Raw genomic sequence first — 21,906 nt, 5'->3', positions numbered from 1 at the left:
TACTCAGTACTTTGAATAAACAGCGCGAACGAAAACGAGCACAAAAGACAAGGAAGCGGACGAAACAGCGCTCGTGCTCGTCTTCGTTCGCGCTGTTTTTTCAAGATGCTTAACCAACTAGCCCGCCAAAACGTGTTACTCAGTATTGCAAGAGTGAAATATAGATGTGCTTTACGCAGCGACACGAATGAAACAGGAGCACGCTGTAGGCTGAGGGAAAAAGGTCACTCAACGCTCATTCACTTAACTTTTGGTGTCTGCTGTAGTGGATGTTTCTCAAGCGAAAATAATTCAAAACAATATTGTGTTTTGTGCACTTTCTCGTCAGCTTGCGGGAGCGTGTCCGAAATGAAAGACTCCCGCCGGCAATTTTTTTTACAGTGATTCATTCGTTGAGGCGTTATTACTTAAAGGTTAATCACGCCATTTGTGGACCGAGTTTAATCAGCGTAAGTCGCACTGTAATATCCAGTGAAATTCGGGTGCGCACATCCAGCCCTCTTGAACGATGCAAGAGAAGTTGAATGGCATTTGTCAGTGATGGAACAACAGTAGGTTAAGTCAGCTCTCGCAGGCGCTGAAGCATCCAGCAGTGGGCTGCTCTACTGCGTCGTTCTTAGTGTAGCGTTGTAGTAACACCTACCAACGCACGAGTATGTTCTTGTACTGATCGAAAGAACGGTGCTGGCTTGCGCTGTTTCAGCTGTCAGCAAGCACACGCCGTCGATTCCCCAAAAGTCGCTGCGCATCTGCTCAGTTTTGTGTCATTAAATTTAAAACCGTACAATGACAGCTGGAGGAGGACCTATATATATATTTTTTAAGCTGTAGCTAAACTCTGTAAATTAGGGCACAGTGCCTCAGCGCCGCCTCTAGCACTTAGCGCTTTCTCAGGGTTGTTTTTTTTTTATTTGTCGAATTCTGAGCACAAATACCAAATATTCATATAAATGTTCGATTCGAATTTCATTTTATCCTATCAGTATTGGATTTGTATTCGATTCGCTTTCGAAAAAAAAAATACTATTGCGCATGAATGCTTAGGAATAATAGTGGCATGGAGAATACTGCGACCCAAAGGATACGGCGGATAATCTGATTAAAGTTGCGATATCTAAAGGGCGTACTGCGGAAAGCAGGCTCTTGATTGGGGAAAAAAATTTACGTTGCAAGTAGCCGTCCAACCTTAAAAGCGAGCCAAAGATAGTTGTGAAAAAGTTCGGAAATAAAATACGCTTTGACTATCTGCTTTCGCTTGACTGGATATTATCATTCTGTGATGGACAATGAAAATTCTGTAATCCGTGATGACACCCAAAGTACTCTTTATTCCTCTTTTTGATCAAGACGTGAGTAATAAACTGATAAAATATCTACATATTTGTGGTTCGGAAATCATATCAACTAAATAACAAGCCCGAAGCAAGCGGACTATGTTTCGCCTCGCTGGCGGTCCGACGCATCACTCCTCATGTTACTCCACGGACGGCAGAGCATAGAGAAGTATGCTTTTCTATGGGCGGCCACGACGCGATTGGCAGAAAGGCACTCTGGGCGTGCCTTTTTTCATGTCAACCATGTTGGTTTACGCCTCCAACTTTCCGCTGTTAGTTAAAAAAAAAGGCGGAATCCGGTACGTTTTATTACATTTGATGAGGAAAGCGGCCACATAGCTAGGACAATAAGTGGAGGTTTCTAAGAATGCTTGGACCGTGTAGATCAAGTTCCCGCGATGGAAAGAGGAACCTAGAATTCACTAAAATGCGCCTTTAAGAAATGGTGCGACGTTTTCTTCACTCCGGAATTTTGCGCTTCAGTGCCTTCATGAATCTTTGCGACAGGTGAAAGAACGGACGCAAAAATTTGGTACTGGAAGTGATAAATATATACTTTATAAAACTCGTAGCATGTCAATCTTAACGAGCTGTTACTGCGGCAACAAAACCCTAGATTGAAAGCGCATTTGCCTTCCCATTCCAGGTGTTGAAGCACAGGGCATACATTTTTATGTCTTCTCCTTTCACTGTTTGCCGCCTCGGTGGCTCAGCGGTTATAGTGCTCGGCTGCTGACCCGGAAGACGCGGGTTCGATCCCGGCCACGGCGGTTGAATTTCTTTGGAGGAGAAATTCTAGAGGCCCGTGTACTGTGCGAAGCCAGTGCACGTTAAAGAACCCCAGGTGGTCGAAATTTCCGGAGCCCTCCACTACGGCGTCTCTTAGCCGCTTTGGGACGTTAAACCCCATAAACCAACCAACCAACCAACCAACCAACCGACCGACCGACCGACCGACCGACCGACCGACCGACCGACCGACCGACCGACCGACCGACCGACCGACCGACCGACCGGCCGACCGGCCGACCGACCGACCGACCGACCGACCGACCGACCGACCGACCGACCGACCGACCGACCGACCGACCGACCGACCAACCTTTCACTGTTTGTTGGTAATTCTCTAAACCTTTTAAATCTGCTTTGTTTGTAACGTTGCACATTATATGTATCTTCTTCAAAAACACTTCCCCTTTATGCAAAAGCCTGCAAAGGGTACTAAAAACTCAAAACTTATGATGATCATGAATAAAAATTTGCACCATGGATCATCGTGTCCGCGCACTAAAATGCGGACGAGGAGAGCGTGCAGAACACAAACACAATGGAGGCAAAGCGCAAAAGGCGACCGTGTGCTGTTGGATGTCAGTGCACTGTAACGATCCACAGGTGGACGTAATTGTTCCGAAAGCGTCCACCACGCACCCCTTTCTATCTTTCTACTTTCACTCCCTCTTTCCTCCCTTCCCTTACGGCACAGTTCGGGTGTCCAACGAGATATGCGACAATTACTGCGTTATTTAATGTCCGGAAAAAAAGTAATTTTCAATTTCCAACTGAATTTTATTCACAAAATGGGCCTTTATGTACACAGGGCTGCGCCACTGGTGACGTAAAATTTCAACCGGAATAACATCGGTCATATTTTTCTATTTTCCATAGTACTCATTCTCTTGTATGCTTTGTGCCGATTTTCATTTATTATCGCTTCTTATTTTAAAGCTGTCTTCCAAGCCAGAAAGCTGGCTTTAAAACTCACTGCACTGATTTCTTGGTGGGGAATATCTGAAGTGCGACGTGGATTCCCCGCCAAATAAAAAGTAGAGGACAACGACTTTCGCCACTTCCAAACCAGTTCCAATAATGCGTGTTATGTTTTACCATTGTTTATTTCAAAACGCAAGTGGTCAGTCATCATTGGCGCCTCACCGCTGTCTATATTGTTCCAGGAAGAAACAAACCATTACTTGATTGGTCCTCCTGTCAGGGCTTTTTTATAAGAATGGGAAAAAGTGAATTCCTTGGAGGCTTTCCTAACCAGCCCACTCTTATTTAATTCTGCCATGGATCCGCAATCTGCTCTGCGATCTTTACTTTATTCAGCACCATTACTCGAAGCTGGAGCGCGGGTTAGCCTGAACTTGAAATATTAGTAAGTAGAACTGAACCTCATCTTCGTTATGTTTAAGACCGCCTTCCATTTGTACACTCGCTTCTGCGGGGAAAACCACCCAAGGGCATGCGCAACAACAGCAACGCGTTCCACGCTATTGAACTTAAACGCAGATACCAATCTTATACGGCACACGCACCTCCTATGAAGAAAGCCAATTTTTTTTTGAAACAGAGACAACACAGCAAAAAGATGAAAAGCAAACCAGGAGATGCGCTCGAGTTGAAAAATAAAATAACCTAGTGCGTGTGGGCTACACTGGTTCCGAATCTAAAATCGAAGCCCTTGTGCCACGTACGCAGTCAGCAGGCTCGCTCCATTTGTTCTGGCATCTTAGTTGTACGGAGTATATTTCACTGCCACCGTGCTCCAACGCATTTTTAAAGAGCCCGCCGGCAATGGTTGGCTAACAAAACCCCCAGCGCCTTGCCGTCCTCCGCACTCCCTCTCCGACGGCCACAGCCGCGGCTATGTCAGGTGGGCGGCTGCCAACTCTCGCCTGTGCCCCGAGGGACAAAAAAAGTATCCTGTCGACGCGGGCGTCGTCCACGCCAGCAAAGAACGCGGCTGGCATGCGGTGCACTGCAGCGACAACCGCGTGCGTGGCAACACATGTTCCGCGAACGCTGCACCGATATGGGAGCATTCATTCACCCCAGAATCGTGACATGCCCAGCAGTTCTGGACAGAAACAATTTTGAGCGAGAAACCGTTTATGAACGCAAGTTTGTTATATAATGGAAGATTTCAGTTTAAGAATGAATATATTCGCGAATCACTTGATGGCAGTCTTGTATTTGTTTTTCCTATTTACGTTTTTGCAACCGTCAAAAGCGCTCCCCATGTGTTTTTTATGGCACACTTTACCGTTCGATGCAATCGATGGAAACACTTTTAAAGAAAGATTGTACTATATATAAAAAGAACGGACTATTGTATACCTTCAATATTAACATAACAGTGCGTTACAATTTTCGAAGTTAGAAAAATTTTATCCGAGTATGTTGGACACGGCCATCTCGCGCAACTTGAGGCAGCCGCTGCGCCCAACAAGCAACACGCCGTCGCACAGACGGCCAAAGCAGAGAAGGCATGCCTGCAGCGTCGCTTAGCGGATGCGCTGCCAGCTCACTCATTGGCGGCGTCGCGCAACACGCAAGGTTTGACGGTGTTTTGCAAGTCGGAAATATCCCTTCGCCGCTGCGCGAGTCAGGGCGCGTCTGTGTTTTTCTGTAAGGCACAGCTGCGCTAGGGACAACCATTGAGTGCAGAAACATCTGCGCGACGCCGTGAACGGAAGGGTGAGTGTGTCTTCCTCCTGTCATATTTAAGTTTGTGTGCAGGTCCGGCGGTCAATGAAAGCTTGTTTTTTTCCGAAAGCATTCACACGTCTGCCTACCGCCAAAGAAAATGCCTACTACGAAAACACGAAGACTAAACAAAAAAGGATGTAGAATTGGTTATCTTAATGCTGCGGTCCACAAGCGACGAGATCAAGGCAGAATGTTACTCCACATTTCGGAACAGTAGTTTGTGCGCTCTCTCTGTTAATTCCAGCATTGTTATTAAAATAACAGCGCAGCGCTCGTGTTACCACTATCTTTCCAAGTCCTTCCATAGTGTTGCGGTATGGTTTTGAAGCCGTGTTATACCGACCAACACAAAATGTCGTATTAGTCGCTTATGTCATCCTCAAATGTGGCCACGTGTACTTGAGTCAAGTGAACAACAGCTGCGAGCGCACGTTACGAAAGCTCCGGCAGCCTTTAAGGACCTGATGACATTTTGGTGCATGGCAACGGAATTTTAACGCATGGATGCGCAGCCGAGGATTAGTAAGTATCACTTTTGCACAAGTACGGTGTGTAAATAGCTAGATAAATACCTCAAACATATTAACCGTGAACATCCATTTTTACCTCGCTATCAAGCCTTCACGTAGTGCACGTTGCACAGAGATTTCGATTTTAGATTCTGGAGCCTATGTAGCGTAAAACACATTTGAAAATTTTCTTTTGCGAAATAAGCGTATCTCCGATCGATCTCGCTTTTCTTTTTTAGTCTTTGTTTTTTTACTGTTTTAAAATCGTTTATCCTGTCGTACGCCGCAGATTACAGTTGAACCCGGCTATATGGAATTCAAAGAAGACAGCCAAATGGTTGGATATACCGATAACTCTATATACAAAAAAATGACAGTAAGTCAGCTTATTTGTAACATGTAAGAGTACATTGCGCCCGCGCTGGGGAAGAACTTGTTGCAGCGATTTGCCGCCCACCAGCATGCTAGCAGCGCAGGGCTCATTGCTAGGACTGACCTGCTCCGCACTAAAGCCGCAGTGTACAGTGCACAGGAACTGCAGCCACTGCTTGTCATACATGTCTAGCGCTCTTACCAGTACACCTCAAATAGACGAGTCGCTCGGTCATAATAAGTTACAGATATTTAAGCAAAGCCTTCGGCAGCGAAACAGACCACGCGAGAGTACACCGCTAGGCTTCAGTTAGGTTGCCTTGACGTCATGACAGCGATGTGACGAGGAAAATGAGCAAAGAAGACCGAAGGCTACACTCAAGAATTCCCCACGCACACCTCTTAATGCGGTTTCACTGTGCCAGCGCTGTCAGCAGGAGCACAAGAAAGCGCAGCCGACCTGTCTCGTGCGCGAAAAATGATCAAAGAGCGCCATTAGGAGAACTGCCACTTGCAAGGGCGCGGCGCACAGTTCGATATATCGAAGTAGCCGCAAAATTGGAGTTCAATATACGGCACTACTTTCCTGCACTTTCTGTTACACAGGATTTTCAAGACAAAAAACTGTGCATTCGATACAGCCAACAATGTGAATTATACATGTTCGATATATCCTGGTAGTTAAACCTGGTTTCAGTTCTACGGTAGAATACGGCGCTGTTATTTTCGCGATCCTCGTACGGGTTTCTTTGCAGCAGCAAGTGGATCAGTGGCTGGCTCTATAAATCGAAACAAAAATAAACTTAGAAGTATTTCAGGTTCAAGCTCACTAGCGCCTAGCATCATTATATGGTGCTGAATAAACTTCAAATTCGCAGAATACTTCGCGGATACAGGTTAGAAATACATAAAGAAAAGCTCGTTAGGAAATCATCCAAGGAGGGCAACTCTGACGTCCATTTAAAAAGGCCCTGAGAGGTTTGTCCCTGCATAAACATGGATATAGCGGTGAGGTCTGAACGCTAAGTGACGGCGCTGAAAACGTCATATTTAGTACTTTAATTTGTTCCAGGAAACCATACGCATTTCAAGTCAACAGTGTAGAAACGCAACGAGCGTTTTTGGCAGCTGTTCTAAAGTGGCGAAAGTCTGTGTCTGCTACCTGGTTTTCGCTTGGAATCCACGTCGCAGTGAAAATATTCGCTCTAAAAAACATAACAAGTATAACAGTGAGTTTTAAACCTTCCTCGTATGAAAGACAAGGTGAAAATAAACAGGAAGAGCAGATGAAAATGAGCACAAACAGTACAAGCCATAGCGTACAATAGAAACACTTTCGGGCACTTATGTTAAGGTTTGGTTTATGGGGTTTAACGTCCCAAAGCGACTAAGGCTATGAGAGACGCCGTAGTGGAGGGCTCCGGAAATTTCGACCACCTGGGGTTCTTTAACGTGCACTGACATCGCACAGTACATGGGCCTCGAATTTCTCCTCCAAAGAAATTCAGCCGCCGCGGCCGGGATCGAACCCGCGTCTTTCGGGCCAGCAGCCGAGCACCATAGCCACAGAGCCACCGCGGCGGCGCACTTATGTTAACCTTAGGTGTATGCCACAAAAGAGTTGAAGGGTACCTACGGTCGCTTGTCTGTACTATGGCGCAACCTTTTGCAGATATAGGCACAAGTGTAGCCATACTGCTTCTGTACACATCATCGTCCCTTTTAACTGGTCACACTAAATAATGACCCTAGTTAATAAAGTGTTTCTGCAAGCTGTCAGCCGTCCGTACAAGGCCTACATTTATCCGATTTAAAGTTTCTCTGTGATGTAGAGGTAGCGTGCTGTTTCCCAACCAAAAGACAAGGGCTCGATTCCGCTTGACCACCATTTTCAATTTCCTAGAAACTGCTTTTATACATCCACTGCCCTATCACCCAATCAGGATTTTCCAGTCCCGCCCACAGCGGGCCCGAACCGGAGCTCTAAGCTATTGCGTTGAAAAAGAAACACATGACCAATGTGAACCCGATTAAAATTGTTAACATCATCATCGTTGCTTCTGAACCCTTAAAAATCCTTTGCAGGGTTGCATAAAGGGTATATGGTCTTGTTATTACTACTTCAAAAACGAGATGTTAAAAACAAAGCGGATTTCAGAGTTTCAAAAATTGCGAACAATCATAGGAAGAGAAGAAGAAGGATTTGGCCGCGTACAGCAGCACTTGGAAGGGGAAGGCGAATGTAGTACATACCCAAGCAACACAGGTTGTCGGCCCAATATCGAAAATGAATTCTTTCACTCTGGTCCTTAGTTCGATCCTCGTTTGCCAATACTTTTCCAATATACGGCTGATTAACTTTGCTGCCGGGTAGATTGCAATGTTCATAGTGACATAGTAACAGCTTTTTGAAACATGGGAGATTGCGTGTAACGCCGATTGAATCTGCGAACTCATTCTATCCCTAAAATTTGGCAAGTGAAAATTATTTATCAAATGCTGTAGCTCATCCATGCCTGCTTTGTATACCGTGCCATTGAATGAGCGACGAGATGTACTCTCGCGCTCAACTTAAACTGTGTGTTTGTATGTTATGTTTTATGCTAAATAAATGCACTTTTTCTTTTTTCATTAAAAAAAGATATAGCAAAGACTCTGCTCATGAAGCAGTGCTGGGAAATTGTGCTTTTAGTGACGATAATGTTGACGAATGCTTTTGCATGCTAGGGGCTCTGTTTTAAAGCTTGCAAAATTGCTATAATGCAGAAATTTCAGATGGTTCACTACTGAGGCGTTAAACGTCATAGTGAACGCCAGAGCACATGCCAAATCCGGAAGAAAGCAAGGAAGAACGGACGTGGAAGAAACAATTTTACAAAGCTTGTTTCATAGATATGAATTCAAAGAGCGACTGGAGGGTACGCTGTGGTAGCAGCATAATTTGTACGCGTGCTGAAAGCCGCGGCATTGAGCCCGAACATGAGAACAGCGACGCGCTTAAGCAGAGCGGCTGTTTAATCGAATTCGGGCAGCCCTGGCGGAAGAACCATGCCAGGGCAGAATGGTGTGTCTAACTGTCATGGCTTCAAATTTCATGTGTGACACACCTTTCGCATCCAGTGCCACATTAGTGTGTGCTTTCTCACTGGCCTAAAACATTCATAAAGGCTCTAAGCGCAATCTTCATTAGTGAAAAAAATTGTCTCGAAATTCTTTAGGGGCCACCGCTTGAATAAGACGTACATTTTTCTCCCCTATCAAGAGCGAGATTTCTGAAGTAAAGCGTTTAGATATTGAAACTTTCATCAAATTATTCGCCTTTTCCGCCCTGTCGCAGTATACTCCACGCGACGGTTTCAGCTAATCCAAAATGCCAGGGTTGCTGAAAAAAGCTACGCTTTTTTAGCTGCGAAGAAGTCAGCAAGTAGTACTGTCTGCCGGCCGCTCGTGGTAGTAAAATGAACCAACGCCGGAAAGGGGTCACTATGCTCCTTTCCGCTGCAGGGGGAACGCGCCGACCGTTGAGCGCGCCAGTAGTTTCGGGTTGATTGCGTCAAGAGGAGCTTGCCCATGTCAGCAGTTTTGAAGTGGGGGCGGGTACAGTGGTTTAGCCGCGACGGCAGTTTCTGGAAGGTGACGATCTGAGGAGCATGATAGATAAGAACGTGGGTAGTTTCGGAATGGTGGCGAAAAATGACGGCCCGAACGCATGAATTCTTCGGTCATAGGGTCCTGACTGCGCAGATAGTATCGGAATGACGGCGATAGCAACACGAAAATGGTTTATGCAGTAGAATGTGAAAAGGAGCCTAAAATTTTTTTCCAACGTAAACAAGAAGCTGGGCTAAATCACTTCAAGCAGACGAAAAGTGACTTTTTTTAAGTGCGAAAGAACGGCCCAGTTGCAGAAGAAATCTTTAATAACGAGCTAATTTCCTTTCCGATTTACACACCCACAGAACCGCTCAACTCATTTCCATTGACTGCAGTTAGTTATTTTTTCTTTCCGGAGGTTCTATCTAGCTTCATGCTTTAAAATGTGCTAATTAGGCCTCGACAACATGCAGTCACGGCTGAAAGCAGTAGCCGTGGCGCAACAAAATGCTCAACGTCAAGTGCCAGCTGTAGCATTTCACTTAGTTTTACCAAATTTCTTTAAATGCAGTGATGCGGCGATTCACTGATTTTGTTCCCAAACAATGTTTCTTGTGGCCACTCTTCTTAGGTGTCAGGCATCTTCATATAAAGCCCGCAAAACGAGTAGGCATAGAAATGCGACAAGCATAAAGCGGAAAAGAGGGATGTGGCGGGCTAGTTGATAATGCACATCTGTAGGCAACCAGACAGAACGAAAAATGACACACTTGCACAGCGGCCCGTGAGCGTGCCCCTCTTCGTTGTCTTGTTACCTGCGCTGCTCCTAGAGATATGCATAAAACGAACGGCTAAGTGTCACCTATACTAGAAACTCAACTGCGAATGGCACGGCCATTCAGCCGTGTGAGCAACCTGATGCTAGGAGCTGAGGGAAGCGTTCATGCCTGCGTCCCTCAAGCGTATAACAACCTTCGCAGTATGGCGAACCCGGCGTGCAAATGCGAGACGCTAGCGGGGTTATTATGGCTTCGCTAGCGACTAAAATTAAAATATGCGTTTGAGCCAGTAGAGCCATGCTTGAAACATAAGAGGGAAGCGCAAACATGACACGAAACACACAAGTAACACTGAAGAAGGGACGGGCGATTCACGTCGTCAACAATGCTGACACTGTGTCTTGTTACGTGTTTTTATGGCTGTGCATCTGCTCTTTCCTTACACCCAGTGAACTTAAGCAAAGCGGAATCGTGCTCTGATGATGGATGTCCTCAGGCTTATTGGCACATACCCATCGTGCTCTCGTTCACACCCCTTCCTTTCCTACTTATCTCTGGGCGCCACGGCGATGCCGAAATGGCGGAACATTTGATATCAAGTTACCGGCGGATGCCGACGCGCCAGTTGCAGCAACTCTGCATAATCCCCACTTGACGGCACTCTTCCGGAAATCACTTCCTTTCCTTCCGCTGAAAGCGCCGGAGTTTCACCATTCAGCGGTCGCATTTCTAACCCACTAATTTCTGATTTTTCACAGAACATTTTATTTTATTTAGCAAGCAATGCCGACCTGTATTACAAATTTTGGGTAGGATTAGGGTGCAGAGATCATACAAAGCCTAAACAACAAAAAAAAATCCTTTGAAATGACACAAACGCGTACAAATTAATCTTCCTTTGCCTTCTACTCTATTGGCGTCCACTCTCTACCATCATGTCTATTGTTGGAGGAGAGACGGCCCGCGCAGTTCGACCAAAGGGAATGGCTGTCTGGCTTAGGTGGGCACTGCGTATCACTGCTGAGGGGAGCGGCCCTACGTTATCGCAGCAAAATGGCCTAGAAGTAATCAGCGTTTCCTTCTAGTTGCAGAGAAGCGCACGGAGTCGGGCTCAAGTTTGCTACGTTCCTGCTTCTGAGGCTGCGCGCAGGCATCTATCGCCCGCTCGTATTCACCAGACTAGAAGGCGCTAGCCGCCGGGGCACAACGTGGTTCCCGGCCTTCACCACATCGAGAGACGTGGTTTAGAATCTTTGGCATGTCGGGTTATCCGCACTCGGACCTGTGCGATGTCTACCTCTGCAGCACCCCCATTCTGCAGGGGGATTCGGTGGGCAGTGCTCTGAACGCCCTCTCGCTCTTCGCCTCGACGTCCCGGTCGGTGTGCGGTGAGTCGTGGGAGAAGCACTGGCTGCTGGTCTTCGACTACGGCGAGGACGAGGTGCTTATCTGCGACGCCGACATGGACCACGCAGGGGACCTGACGGGCCGCCGATACTGGAAGAAGAGAGCAGCCTTTGAAGAGACCTACACCTACAAGGTGAGCGGTGCCGGGGCCAGACAAACCTCTAAACAACGAGGCAAGTCATTTTATCGGGATTCACTAAAGAAACCGGCGGACTCCTACATTTTCTATGTTGTTTTCGTATGGTTTAGGTTTGTGGAGTTTAACGTCCCAAAACTTTTCTGGCTATGAGGGTGACCATAGTAAAGGGCTGCGGATCATTTCGACCACCTGGCGTTCTTTAACTTGCACTGACATCCGACAGTACATGGACCTCTAGAATTTCGGCTCCATCGAAATACGACCGCCGAGGCTGGGATCGTGCCCGCATCTTTCGGGTCAGCTGGCAGCCGAGCACCATAACCACAGAGCCACCGCGAAGCGGTTTATTCGAGAATTAACCAATCCATGCTGTACCTGGCGGCGCAGACAAAAAAGGGAAGAGTGGAGGCTCAAAAGCAGACGCCCCTCCCCAGCCTAACGGAAACACGTTAGCAAAACGCCCATAGAGCCGCAAAAACCGAAAAAAGCGAACAAGAAACCAAATTAGCACCGTTCTGCAGTTCGTGCCAACGTAGTGACTCACGCTTTTATAAATCTTTTTCGTTCTGTAACGATCGGCGTCGGAGGATTGGCCGTATTGTGTTACGTTGCGAATCTGGAAACAGGCACACCGATAGTAATATTTCCGCCAGTTATAGTGGTACGACTTCGTCCTTTCTAGTATCTCTTATCTCCTCCCAAAGTTACTAAGGTGGGAAATTCCTGCGCAGCTGTTTTCCTTCTCTTCGCCTTTGTTATCATAATGTTGGCACTCATAATAAACTGAAACAGCAGAGGTCAGAGCGCACTTCAAGATCGTGCTATTAAGTTAAACCTATCGCTAAACACTTGCAGGGCAGCAGTCTATGATTGCCGGCTTTTTTCGCCGCATCTTTTCTCAACGGGCCAGTGGCACAGGGCTCTATATTGGACCACGCGCGTTAAGTCGACAAGGGTCAGTTGCGCGATCGTGCGCCTATTCGGCGCCGCTCGCCGGACTGTAATATTTATGCACTTAAAACATGAACCCCGTCTTTGTATTTCGTGGACTGCAAGGAAGCGACGACTGACCAACGCGACAAGTGCCGTTATTCCGAATGAGGTCCGCGAAGGCCGCAGGGCTAGGAGCCATGGTCACACATACAGCGGCTGATAAGCAGAGACGCGAAGGTTGAAGTAAGCGTTGCTCGCTCGCAAGGAGGGTGCCATGTCGGCATGGAGGAGCTACTTCAAGATTTGATGTGCGTCCACATGCGTCAGCCACACGCTGTGGAGACTTAACAATCATGCCCAGCCCCACTTCCTCTTAAAACCTGCTAAGTACTGACTAATAAGCAACACAGACTCAGCAACTAGTTAGCTGAGAAGGCCGTCAGGAATTCCTTTGAGTAGATTTGCACACTGTCATAACAAGGCACCGATGTTACAGCGTCCCCGTGATAGCGACATACTGTAGATTATGATGCTCCTGCATCTGACATACTTCTCTTGATATTGCTTCTTGCGCTAGTCTCACTTTTTTAGTTTACTCCTGCCCAAGACTTAGTAGTCAAAAGCAGTAAGTGTGGCAATGTCCGAGTTGTGCATAATAACAAAGCGCTATGAACAGAGGAAGGCAAGAATTTGAGTCATGCGGCGTAACTCACAAGCATGTCTTACGGCTTGCTCCGCAGTGGAGCTTGCATCAAATGCGAAGCTTTACCACACGCACCGACAAGGTTGTTGACATAGGTACTCGCTGCCATGTACCCGCATAATCTTTGCACCGCCAGTGGAGGTGCGCTTCGTGCCTTATGCCTTCACTTCCAGTTGAAGTATACATAAATATTACTTGTTAATTTTCAATTTTTACAGCAGTGTTCTCCTGCCTCAAACATAAGATCATTACAATGAGCTTGGGCCGAGAAGGAATTTTGTTGTTTTTCCACGAGTAAGCGTGCTTACATAGACACTATGAATTGAATATTTTTTATTATAAACCACACAAAAATGACCCATAAGTTCTCACTTCAAATCGCTGTGCCAAACACATCATCGCCCTCTCCTCGTTCTCAGCAGGGAGCGAACAGTACCATTCAGAGTCAGTGATGTCATTCGCGTCAAACACCAGAGTAGATAATTAATTGACACTAGTGTTCACGATAAATGAGAAGTGGAATTTTTTGTTGAAAAATGGCACTGCCATCTTACGGCACTCGCCTATCTCAACCATTCCAATGCCCCGCCGCAGTGGCTCAGTGGTTACGGCGGTCGGCTGCGGACACAAAAGACGCGGGTTCAATCCCGGCCGCGGCGGCCGAATTTTGATGGAGGCGAAATTCTAGAGGCCCGTGTACTGTGCGATGTAAGTGCACGTTAAAGAACCGCAGGTGGTCGAAATTTCCGGAGCCCTTCACTAGGGCGTTCATCATAGCCTGAGTTGCTTCGGTACGTTAAACCCCAACAAACCAAACCAACCAACTATTCCAACCACTACAAAGAAATCACACACATTAACTTGCAAAACATTTTCGCCCATATTAAACCGAAGTGCAGAAAATGCATACCAACCTCCACTAGCGCAATTGAATATCCAGGCACAGTCAAACCTCAAGTGAATGAATTAGAGAGAACAAGCAAGCCAAACTCATCAGTTACATAAAGCATGCTGGGAATTTCAAACTGACATGCAAGAGACAATTCCTGGGAATCGAAGCAAGGCTACAAAATTAGTTTTTTTTCATTGTGTTTGCGACTACTGACCTGCATGTTATTTTGTATTGGACCGGTGACTAGCCTCATTGGCTCGGTCCAAATATATGTGTATGCATTTTGTTTCAGTCATTCAATAAAAACTCCTTGATTCCTCTTGGTTCTTCAGAACTTACAAAAAAATGTTGTTCCTGTGGATCCCTGAAGAGCTAGAGAGTACAAACAGCGACTAGTTTGAATGCGATAAGCTAAATATCTAAATGAGATATGAAATGTCGATGGCCATAAAGTCATATGGGCTTTCATAAAGCTGCATTAATCCTTCTTGGCAGCATCAGTCATTCTTAAGTTATGCAACCAAAGCAAAGCCTGCAGATACAATGTGTGGTGGACGTTAGGCTCCTGAAAATGTTTAACTGATCAAGAGGCACTCATTTTAGTGGCGTTTCACTGTATACTTTAAAGATTTAACTGTTATGTGGAGTGTGGCCCTAATTTACAATTTCTGTGGATGCACACTACACTATACTAAGCTGAAGGATGGTGAGTGACGATTTAATAGTTCATGAACTACCGGTGTGAAAGCCAGTGTCAACTAGGAATGCGCAACACCTTACCTTCTGGAGGAACTGTGACATGACTTGCGCCGTGCACATTTCATCGATAAGTCATTAAGTGCTTGAAATGCAGCGGCCACATGATGCACGCTATTAAGGATGAGGTAGCAGCATCCCACCGCTGCCACCAGTTTGTTAAATACGAGGTAGCATGGTCGTGTGCCGGAGAGGGAATGAGGGACGTCTGATACGAGGCTGCTGGGAAAAGACAATTAGAGGGGACTTTATACAGGAATTTAAATATTTACAAGTGAGCTGCAGGAACGCTGCATGACGACAGCTCATCAGAAGACCATGATGACAAAAAAGCTCCTCGGCCGTGCCGCTGCCGGGGTTTTTAAGAGTTCCCTTCCCTAGAATCCCTAGATGGGGGCCGGGCCTGCAGGGGAAGGAAGTTCTCACTGGCACCAATCACAGACACACACGCACTCACTCACTCCCGAGAGATCACACCGCCGTCACGCGCTGGGAGAGGGGGAACGATGCCACCGCACAGACGCCGGAATGTCCTGGAGCGGCGTTCCCGCGCACTTCGAACGCGCGTTCACACTCGGTGTAGGGGAAACGCTCGCTCGACCGGGCAGACGGACGCGGCTTCCGTGGCAATCCAGACGCTCACCCAACGCGCGTCTCGGGGTTTGTCGGCGTTTCGCCGCTGCCATGTCGTTGTCTTCCCCACGACGAAGGCGAGACGTAACAGACTGCCCCGCCGGGGGAAGGAGATCCCGATGGACAGGGGACAGCATCCGCTGTCCGAAGGGATGTCGCTTGAGGCTGGTCTCAACCGGAGTCGGTTCTCTCTCGGCGGTTCTGGAGCTCAGCGCACCTCGAAGTCTTCCTTTGCATGTGCAGGTTCCCAAAGGGCACTGCAAAGTGACTCGTGCTCCGCTAGCGTTAGAGCCACGCCGAAAACCTAACCGCTCAGTCCGCAAGCACGACACAATCCCCACTAAGCAATGCCAGGCTCTTTCCCTCTTACAATTAGTCCCTGGGAGTGGTCCAGCAGCACTCAGAAAACTCCCACAGATCGGCACATTACACCACAAAGCGCATCTCAATTTAAAACAATAAACAAAACCAATAGGTTCAAAATCCTATATCAGGAAAAAAACCACCAGCAAACTGCATGCAACTATGATGCTGACTCTTGCGCTAGGGACGTCGACGTAAGCCATCGGCGTTACCGTTGAGACTCCCCTTTTTGTTAAGTATTCCGATTCGTAATGACCACAACAATTAAGAACGCACTTGTTTCCCCTTCATTGTGCATGGGAGGATACTGCCGTGACGTTGCATAACCATGCAAAGCTTAGCTCAACATCGAAGCCAACGTCACAGTAATTTTTTCTAATGCCATAAAATCAAGCGACTCCAGGCGCTTTTGCTAGTGGCCTATAATGGCCCGTCTTTCTAGCACTTCGCGTGTCAGCGGACGCTGCTACACATGGGCACCACTAGTGCATGTTTCAAAACAATTTCAATAGAAGCGCTTTCAATGCAAACAACGCGTCGGAAACCTATTCCTGCTCAAAACTTTTTTTTCTGCAAAACTTTTTGTCTGCAGGAATGGTTTAAAAAAAGAAAAAGCAAACAACAGAGACATCCTCGGAATCCGCTGCTAACGAGCCGTGCCGCGGCTCAAAGGGGTCGCTATTATTCAACCGCGCCCTGCGCGGTCGCACACCAACAGTGGCTTTAGCAGCCGACAATTCACAAAAATCGAAGGGCTTAACTCCGCTTTGACATCTGCGAGCCCCAGACGCCACGCGACATTGATTTGTTCCGCACACCGGCTGCGCGTCTCCAACACCTGAGCCGCGTCTGAACAGTTGAAAGCGAGGGGTTGACGGTCGCGCATGAAGGAAACGCCTACGAGAACTCCTTTCTTGATTCCGCAATGTCCTTCGTCTGAAGCGCGTTCTGAGACGTTCTTTCGTGCGGTAGCTGTGCGTGCTCCTCTGTGGCCCGCTGCGAGTTTTACGCGTCCTGCTACCGCAGCGTCCCCACAATGGATCAGGTGGCTTTCGCGCTGTCTGTAAACGCCTAGTCAGCTTGGCCCTTTTTCGGCGCCTGTCGCGTCTGGAGTACCGCGGTGGCAGTATCCGACGATTACGTTGTTGACCGGCCTTAACCCCTACAATGTTTTGGGCCCGTCCCTCGTCCTTTTTCCGCGGTCTACCCCTTGGCTTGGCTCTCTCTGAGCGCGGCCGCTTTCCTAAAACTGCCTTCGCAGAACGACCCTGCGCGCCTCCCTTTCTCGCGGTGTCCTCACCCTCCGCATCTTCTCGCTGACGCAGCACCGAGCCGTATTTCCCCCTTAAGTTCGAATTATCGGCTCGTGCTTTCGGTGAGTCACCGCAGGTCGCAGTAGCCAGCTGTCCCGACAGCACTTTACCTCCTGCTGAGCATAACTTGCTCTCCTGAGGCTTGCTAATCGATCCTACTACCCTAACGCTCTTGTCCGGAACATGAACTATGAGACGCTGTTCGGCTAACGTAGCGTTATTGTCCTGGGTACTACCTTCTCGATCGCAGCAATCAGCCTCCTTCCCGGAAAGTGCATGCTTCTCTGGGCTCAAAACCAACGCATTGCCCCTTTCCTTATTTTTAGCAGTGCCTACATTATCGCCCGAGCCCTCACGGCTGGCGGATCTGCACTCTTCCTCATTGCTAGCTTTAGTGCCTACATTATCCCCCGAGCCCTCACGGCTTGTGGATCTGCACTCTTCGCTAGCTTTTCGACCGAACTCATCGGTCGTCGCTGCCGAAGTGGTCTTTCTTTCCTGGACCAAACCTGTCCTATGCCGCCACTTCTGCACAGCACTCGTGTCATCCGGCGACTGAGCGGAGCTTCTAACTCGGTCCCTGACACTATCGCGGTGTAGCTTATCACCGTCAATTTGGCCTTCCAAATCTGCCTCCGCGGGAATACGAAAGTATCGGAGGAGCGCACTTTTAGTTATTGCACAGTTTTGGGCATCCTCGTCAGACAACCTCGCCCAGACATTACAAGATTCACATGGGAGGAATCCCATCAACACAACTGGCCAATAATCCTCGTCTAGCTGCTCCTCCATGCAAATTCTTTCAAAATTTTCTAGAAAAGCTCTGAAATTTTCGCCTTTTCTAAGAACACTTAAACGAGATCGCACACTCATTCCTCTTATCGTGTTAAGTTCACGCGTGAGTTCCCGCATCTCTCTTTCGTATTCCTGTTCCCGCAGCTGTCTTTCGCGTTCCATCTCTATGTCGAGACGCTTCATTTCCAATGCGTATTGACGCTCGCGTTCCTCTTTCTCTTGTTTTTCTTTACGTTCAAGTTCCTCTTTCTCTTGTTTTTCTTTAAGTTCAATTTCCTCTTTCTCTAGTTTTTCTTTACGTTCAAGTTCCTTTTGTTCTCTTTTTGCCAATTCCCTCTCCTCAATGGTCTCAAGGCATTCCGCAAGCCCGTCATCTTCAGCCTCTAACGCAAGAATAGCCTTCAGCAGTTCTGGTTTTCTGAGTTTGTCTGATAGCTCCAGACCCAACTCTTTCGCAAGCTCCAGTAACTTTGGTTTGCGCAACGTCTTCAAATCCATGGCTGCTCCGAGTGCTGCTTCTCTACTGCCCGCTATTGTCTTGCTGCAACTAACCCAGCAGCAACGACAACCCAATTACCAGCTCTGTTCCTGACACTAACAAAAGCCTGGCAAAACTCAGCAGAAGAAAGTCCCGCACTCACCAAACCTCGCAGCCAAGAATCCAGCGCAGTCGTTCCGCTGCAGGCAACCAGTCAACACACAGGGCTCGTTGCACTGCCCCCGACTCGCCGTTCTGCTGCTCAGCGTCCCGTTGTCCGCAACTCTCCTCTGGCGTCCGATGTTTCGCATCCCACGGCTGCCACCAGTTTGTTAAGGACGAGGTAGCAGCATCCCACCGCTGACACCAGTTTGTCACATACGAGGTAGCATGGTCGTGTGCCGGAGAGAGAATGAGGGACGTCTGAGACGAGGCTGCTGGAAAAAGACAATTAGAGAGGACTTTATACAGGAATTCACATATTTACAAGTGAGCTCTACAGGAACGCTGCATCACGACAGCTCATCAGAAGACCATGATGACAAAAAAGCTCCTCGGCCGTGCCGCTGCCGGGGTTTTTAAGAGTTTCCTTCCCTAGGGTCCCCAGAAGGGGACCGGGCCTGCAGGGGAAGGAAGTTCTCACTGGCACCAATCACAGACACACACGCACTCACTTACTCCCGAGAGATCACACCGCCGTCACGCGCTGGGAGAGGGGGAACGATGCCATCGCACAGACGCAGGAATGTCCTCGAGCGGAGTTCCCGCGCACTTCGAACGCGCGTTCACACTCGGTGTAGGGGAAACGCTCGCTCGACCGGGCAGACGGACGCGGCTTCCGTGGCAATCCAGGTGCTCACCCAACGCGCGTCTCGGGGTTTGTCGGCGTTTCGCCGCTGCCATATCGTTGTCTTCCCCACGACGAAGGCGAGACGTAACAACGCTCATACAGCTAAAACAGTCATAACAGCGATAGGCGAAATGGACTCTTTTATATGGTGTTCAGCCAGCTGCATCACCTGCCTGCCATTCAGGTTGTGCTTCATTTTTGCAAAAATTTTGCAGCTTCCTTGGTCACATGGTCTCTCTAAACTATCAATCGCACCCCACAGCACATGTGAGAAACGGACAATGCCATCAGGAGACCACCTTATGAAAGGGATTTGATGTGAAGAGATACCTGTCATGCACGCCTCAAGGCCTTGGTTTTATTTCTTGCAATTTTTGTATTAAACAGTGGTGGTTCAAGCAGCCATGGCTAAGTTGCAGATAGGTTTGCTTCTCAGGATTTGAGTAGGAGTAGGTAAATTCATGATGTGAAATTTGCATGAAGAGGATTTGCACAGACTGCAGATGTATAAGCAACACTTACAGTAAAGTGGCCCGTATGTGAACCAATCTAGAAAATGTCGCGTGTCGCAAGCTCGATTCGTCTCTTGCCGCTCTCTCGGTGCTGTACATTCCACACACATGCCTCAGGATGTATTCCGACATTCTGCATGAGCTCTTTAACTTGGTGCCTAGAAACCTCCAGCAAAATATTGGGCATGGAGAGAGGCCTTGCACTGTTGAACAAAAAACACCATCAGAGAAGTTAAAACTGTTAGCTGTAAATGAAGGAGCACTAGGGTTTGCAGAAAGAGCTTCAGAATAAAATTATTCATTAAGGAAGGCTCGGCAGAGAACGAGGGTGTGTAACCACTCTGCTTTCATGGCCAATAAAAATTAAAAGTGCATACAAATCCAATACCTGCACAGAGGGGTTGGCAAGCGAAATCAAAGAAAATGATTGTCTTCAATTTCATCACAAAAAATACGTGAAATTTCAGAGAAATAAAAGAACAGACTATGCCTTCGCAGGCCCACAATGAAGGCAACTGACTTTTGCCACTCTTAGCTTCCGTCCGCATGAGATTCGACGTATGTCATTCAAGTTACATGTGAACCCCTGTTTACTCGCGGTCTTCTGAGCAGAATGCCGGCGTAAGCGAGAGCACCTGAGGCCCTCGCTCGAGAACGAGTATATAGTGTTCCATAGCTGTGATGGATACGCAAAGGAAAAAGGGCTACGCAGCACGCGTTCTTTTGGCGAACAACGTTCGCGATGCCACGGTACACGCCCACGTATGTATTACACTACTTAGACTGTATTACCTCCTCCACCTATCCTTTCTGAGCTTTTCCTGCAGGGTTGCAATTTCGGCATTAGTGTTAGCACAGGCAAACTCGAGACACCGGGAGAAGCAGCCGACACGATCAATCCCGCAAAAATTGTGTTGGAATACACGGGACAAAATGCACTGTGAACACTCTATCCATGCTCTAGGCCGAATCTTTTCTAAAGAATATTTATCTTTGTGTGATCGCGTGGCAAACATTCACATTACGACTTATTTTGCTACCCCTTTTCGGCCCAGATAGCTTCGTGTTCTCAAACGCAACATGCCGTCGGATCGACGTGCCCACGGCTGATTGCTACCAAGAAGTTAGTGGTAACAATCTCGACACACAATAAGCACGAAAAAATGTTAAAATTAAGTTCTCAGCTTCAAAGACGCGACTCAGCCCCTCAAAACAGCGTGAATTTCGGCACAAGCAAGGAACACCCATACATTCATAAGTGACGAGCTATGCGTGGACCGCCATTCATGCCATCTTGCCAGACTACGCAGGGCCCCCTGAAGTTGGGTTTGCTGCAAATATGTTCTTTTAATGAGACACTGGAACTACCGGGTGATCGAATCAGTTTGATCTGGTTGGCGATTGACCATCTTGAGGCATCAGTAGCGCATAAAAAGGTACGAGACAGGCCGAAAGTCGGACACTACTGCTTGCTGTCAAGCAATATTTATTTCGTGGCTAGGTATGCTAATGCTCGGTTTTTGGTTTTACAGGGTTTAACGTGCCTTTGCGACAGAGGCTATGAGGAGCGGTGTAGTGGAGGGCGCCGGATAATTTCGACCACTTGTGGTTCTTTAACAGTTGACATCGCGCCGTCCACAAGCCTCTCGAATTTCGCCTCCATCTAAATGGGACTACGGTGGCCGGGATCGAATTGGCGTATTTCGGGTCAGCAGCTGAATATCCCAATAACCGCTTAGCGACCACGGCGAGATGTATGCAAATGTTTACTTCCAGATACAAAGGGAAGCTTGGCCCCGTACTCAGCATATATTCATCCAATTTCACATAATGTAAAGGAAACTAAGCATTGCGTTCGTGTCGGGGTGTTTTTTTCTGCATCTCATTAACTGTATTCCGCGTTCGCGAAGTCGCCCGTTTAAAACCAAAGGTCTAACTGCAGCACTGACGAAAAGAAAAGAGCCCAGCCGCGGTGGCTCATTGGTTACGGCGCTCGGCTGCTGACCCGAAAGACGCGGGTTCGATCCCGGCCGCGGTGGCCAAATTTCGATGGAG

The 21,906-nt window shown here is 47.7% G+C and overlaps 1 protein-coding gene across 3 annotated transcripts in view; it reads left to right on the top strand.

The window, feature by feature from the left end:
• Positions 1–4,618: 4,618 nt before the first annotated feature.
• LOC149361888 (uncharacterized) overlaps positions 4,619–21,906 on the top strand; it is a 30,535-nt gene continuing 13,247 nt past the window's right edge. The window contains exons 1-2 of one of the 3 annotated variants that reach the window (XM_089572866.1): positions 4,619–4,811; positions 11,169–11,617. In XM_089572866.1, coding sequence (XP_089428992.1) covers positions 11,336–11,617 — 282 coding nt within the window. In that variant the 5' untranslated portion in view covers positions 4,619–4,811; positions 11,169–11,335. Of the gene's footprint in view, positions 4,812–11,162; positions 11,618–21,906 lie in introns of all 3 variants that reach the window. The other 2 variants (XM_089572864.1, XM_089572865.1) reach the window with 2 other exon arrangements.

The sequence above is a fragment of the Amblyomma mixtum genome, chromosome 2 (genome assembly GCF_055824585.1).
Source record: "Amblyomma mixtum isolate Tamu chromosome 2, ASM5582458v1, whole genome shotgun sequence".
Taxonomy (NCBI): domain Eukaryota; kingdom Metazoa; phylum Arthropoda; class Arachnida; order Ixodida; family Ixodidae; genus Amblyomma; species Amblyomma mixtum.
This window is presented reverse-complemented; position numbering and strand designations above follow the sequence as displayed.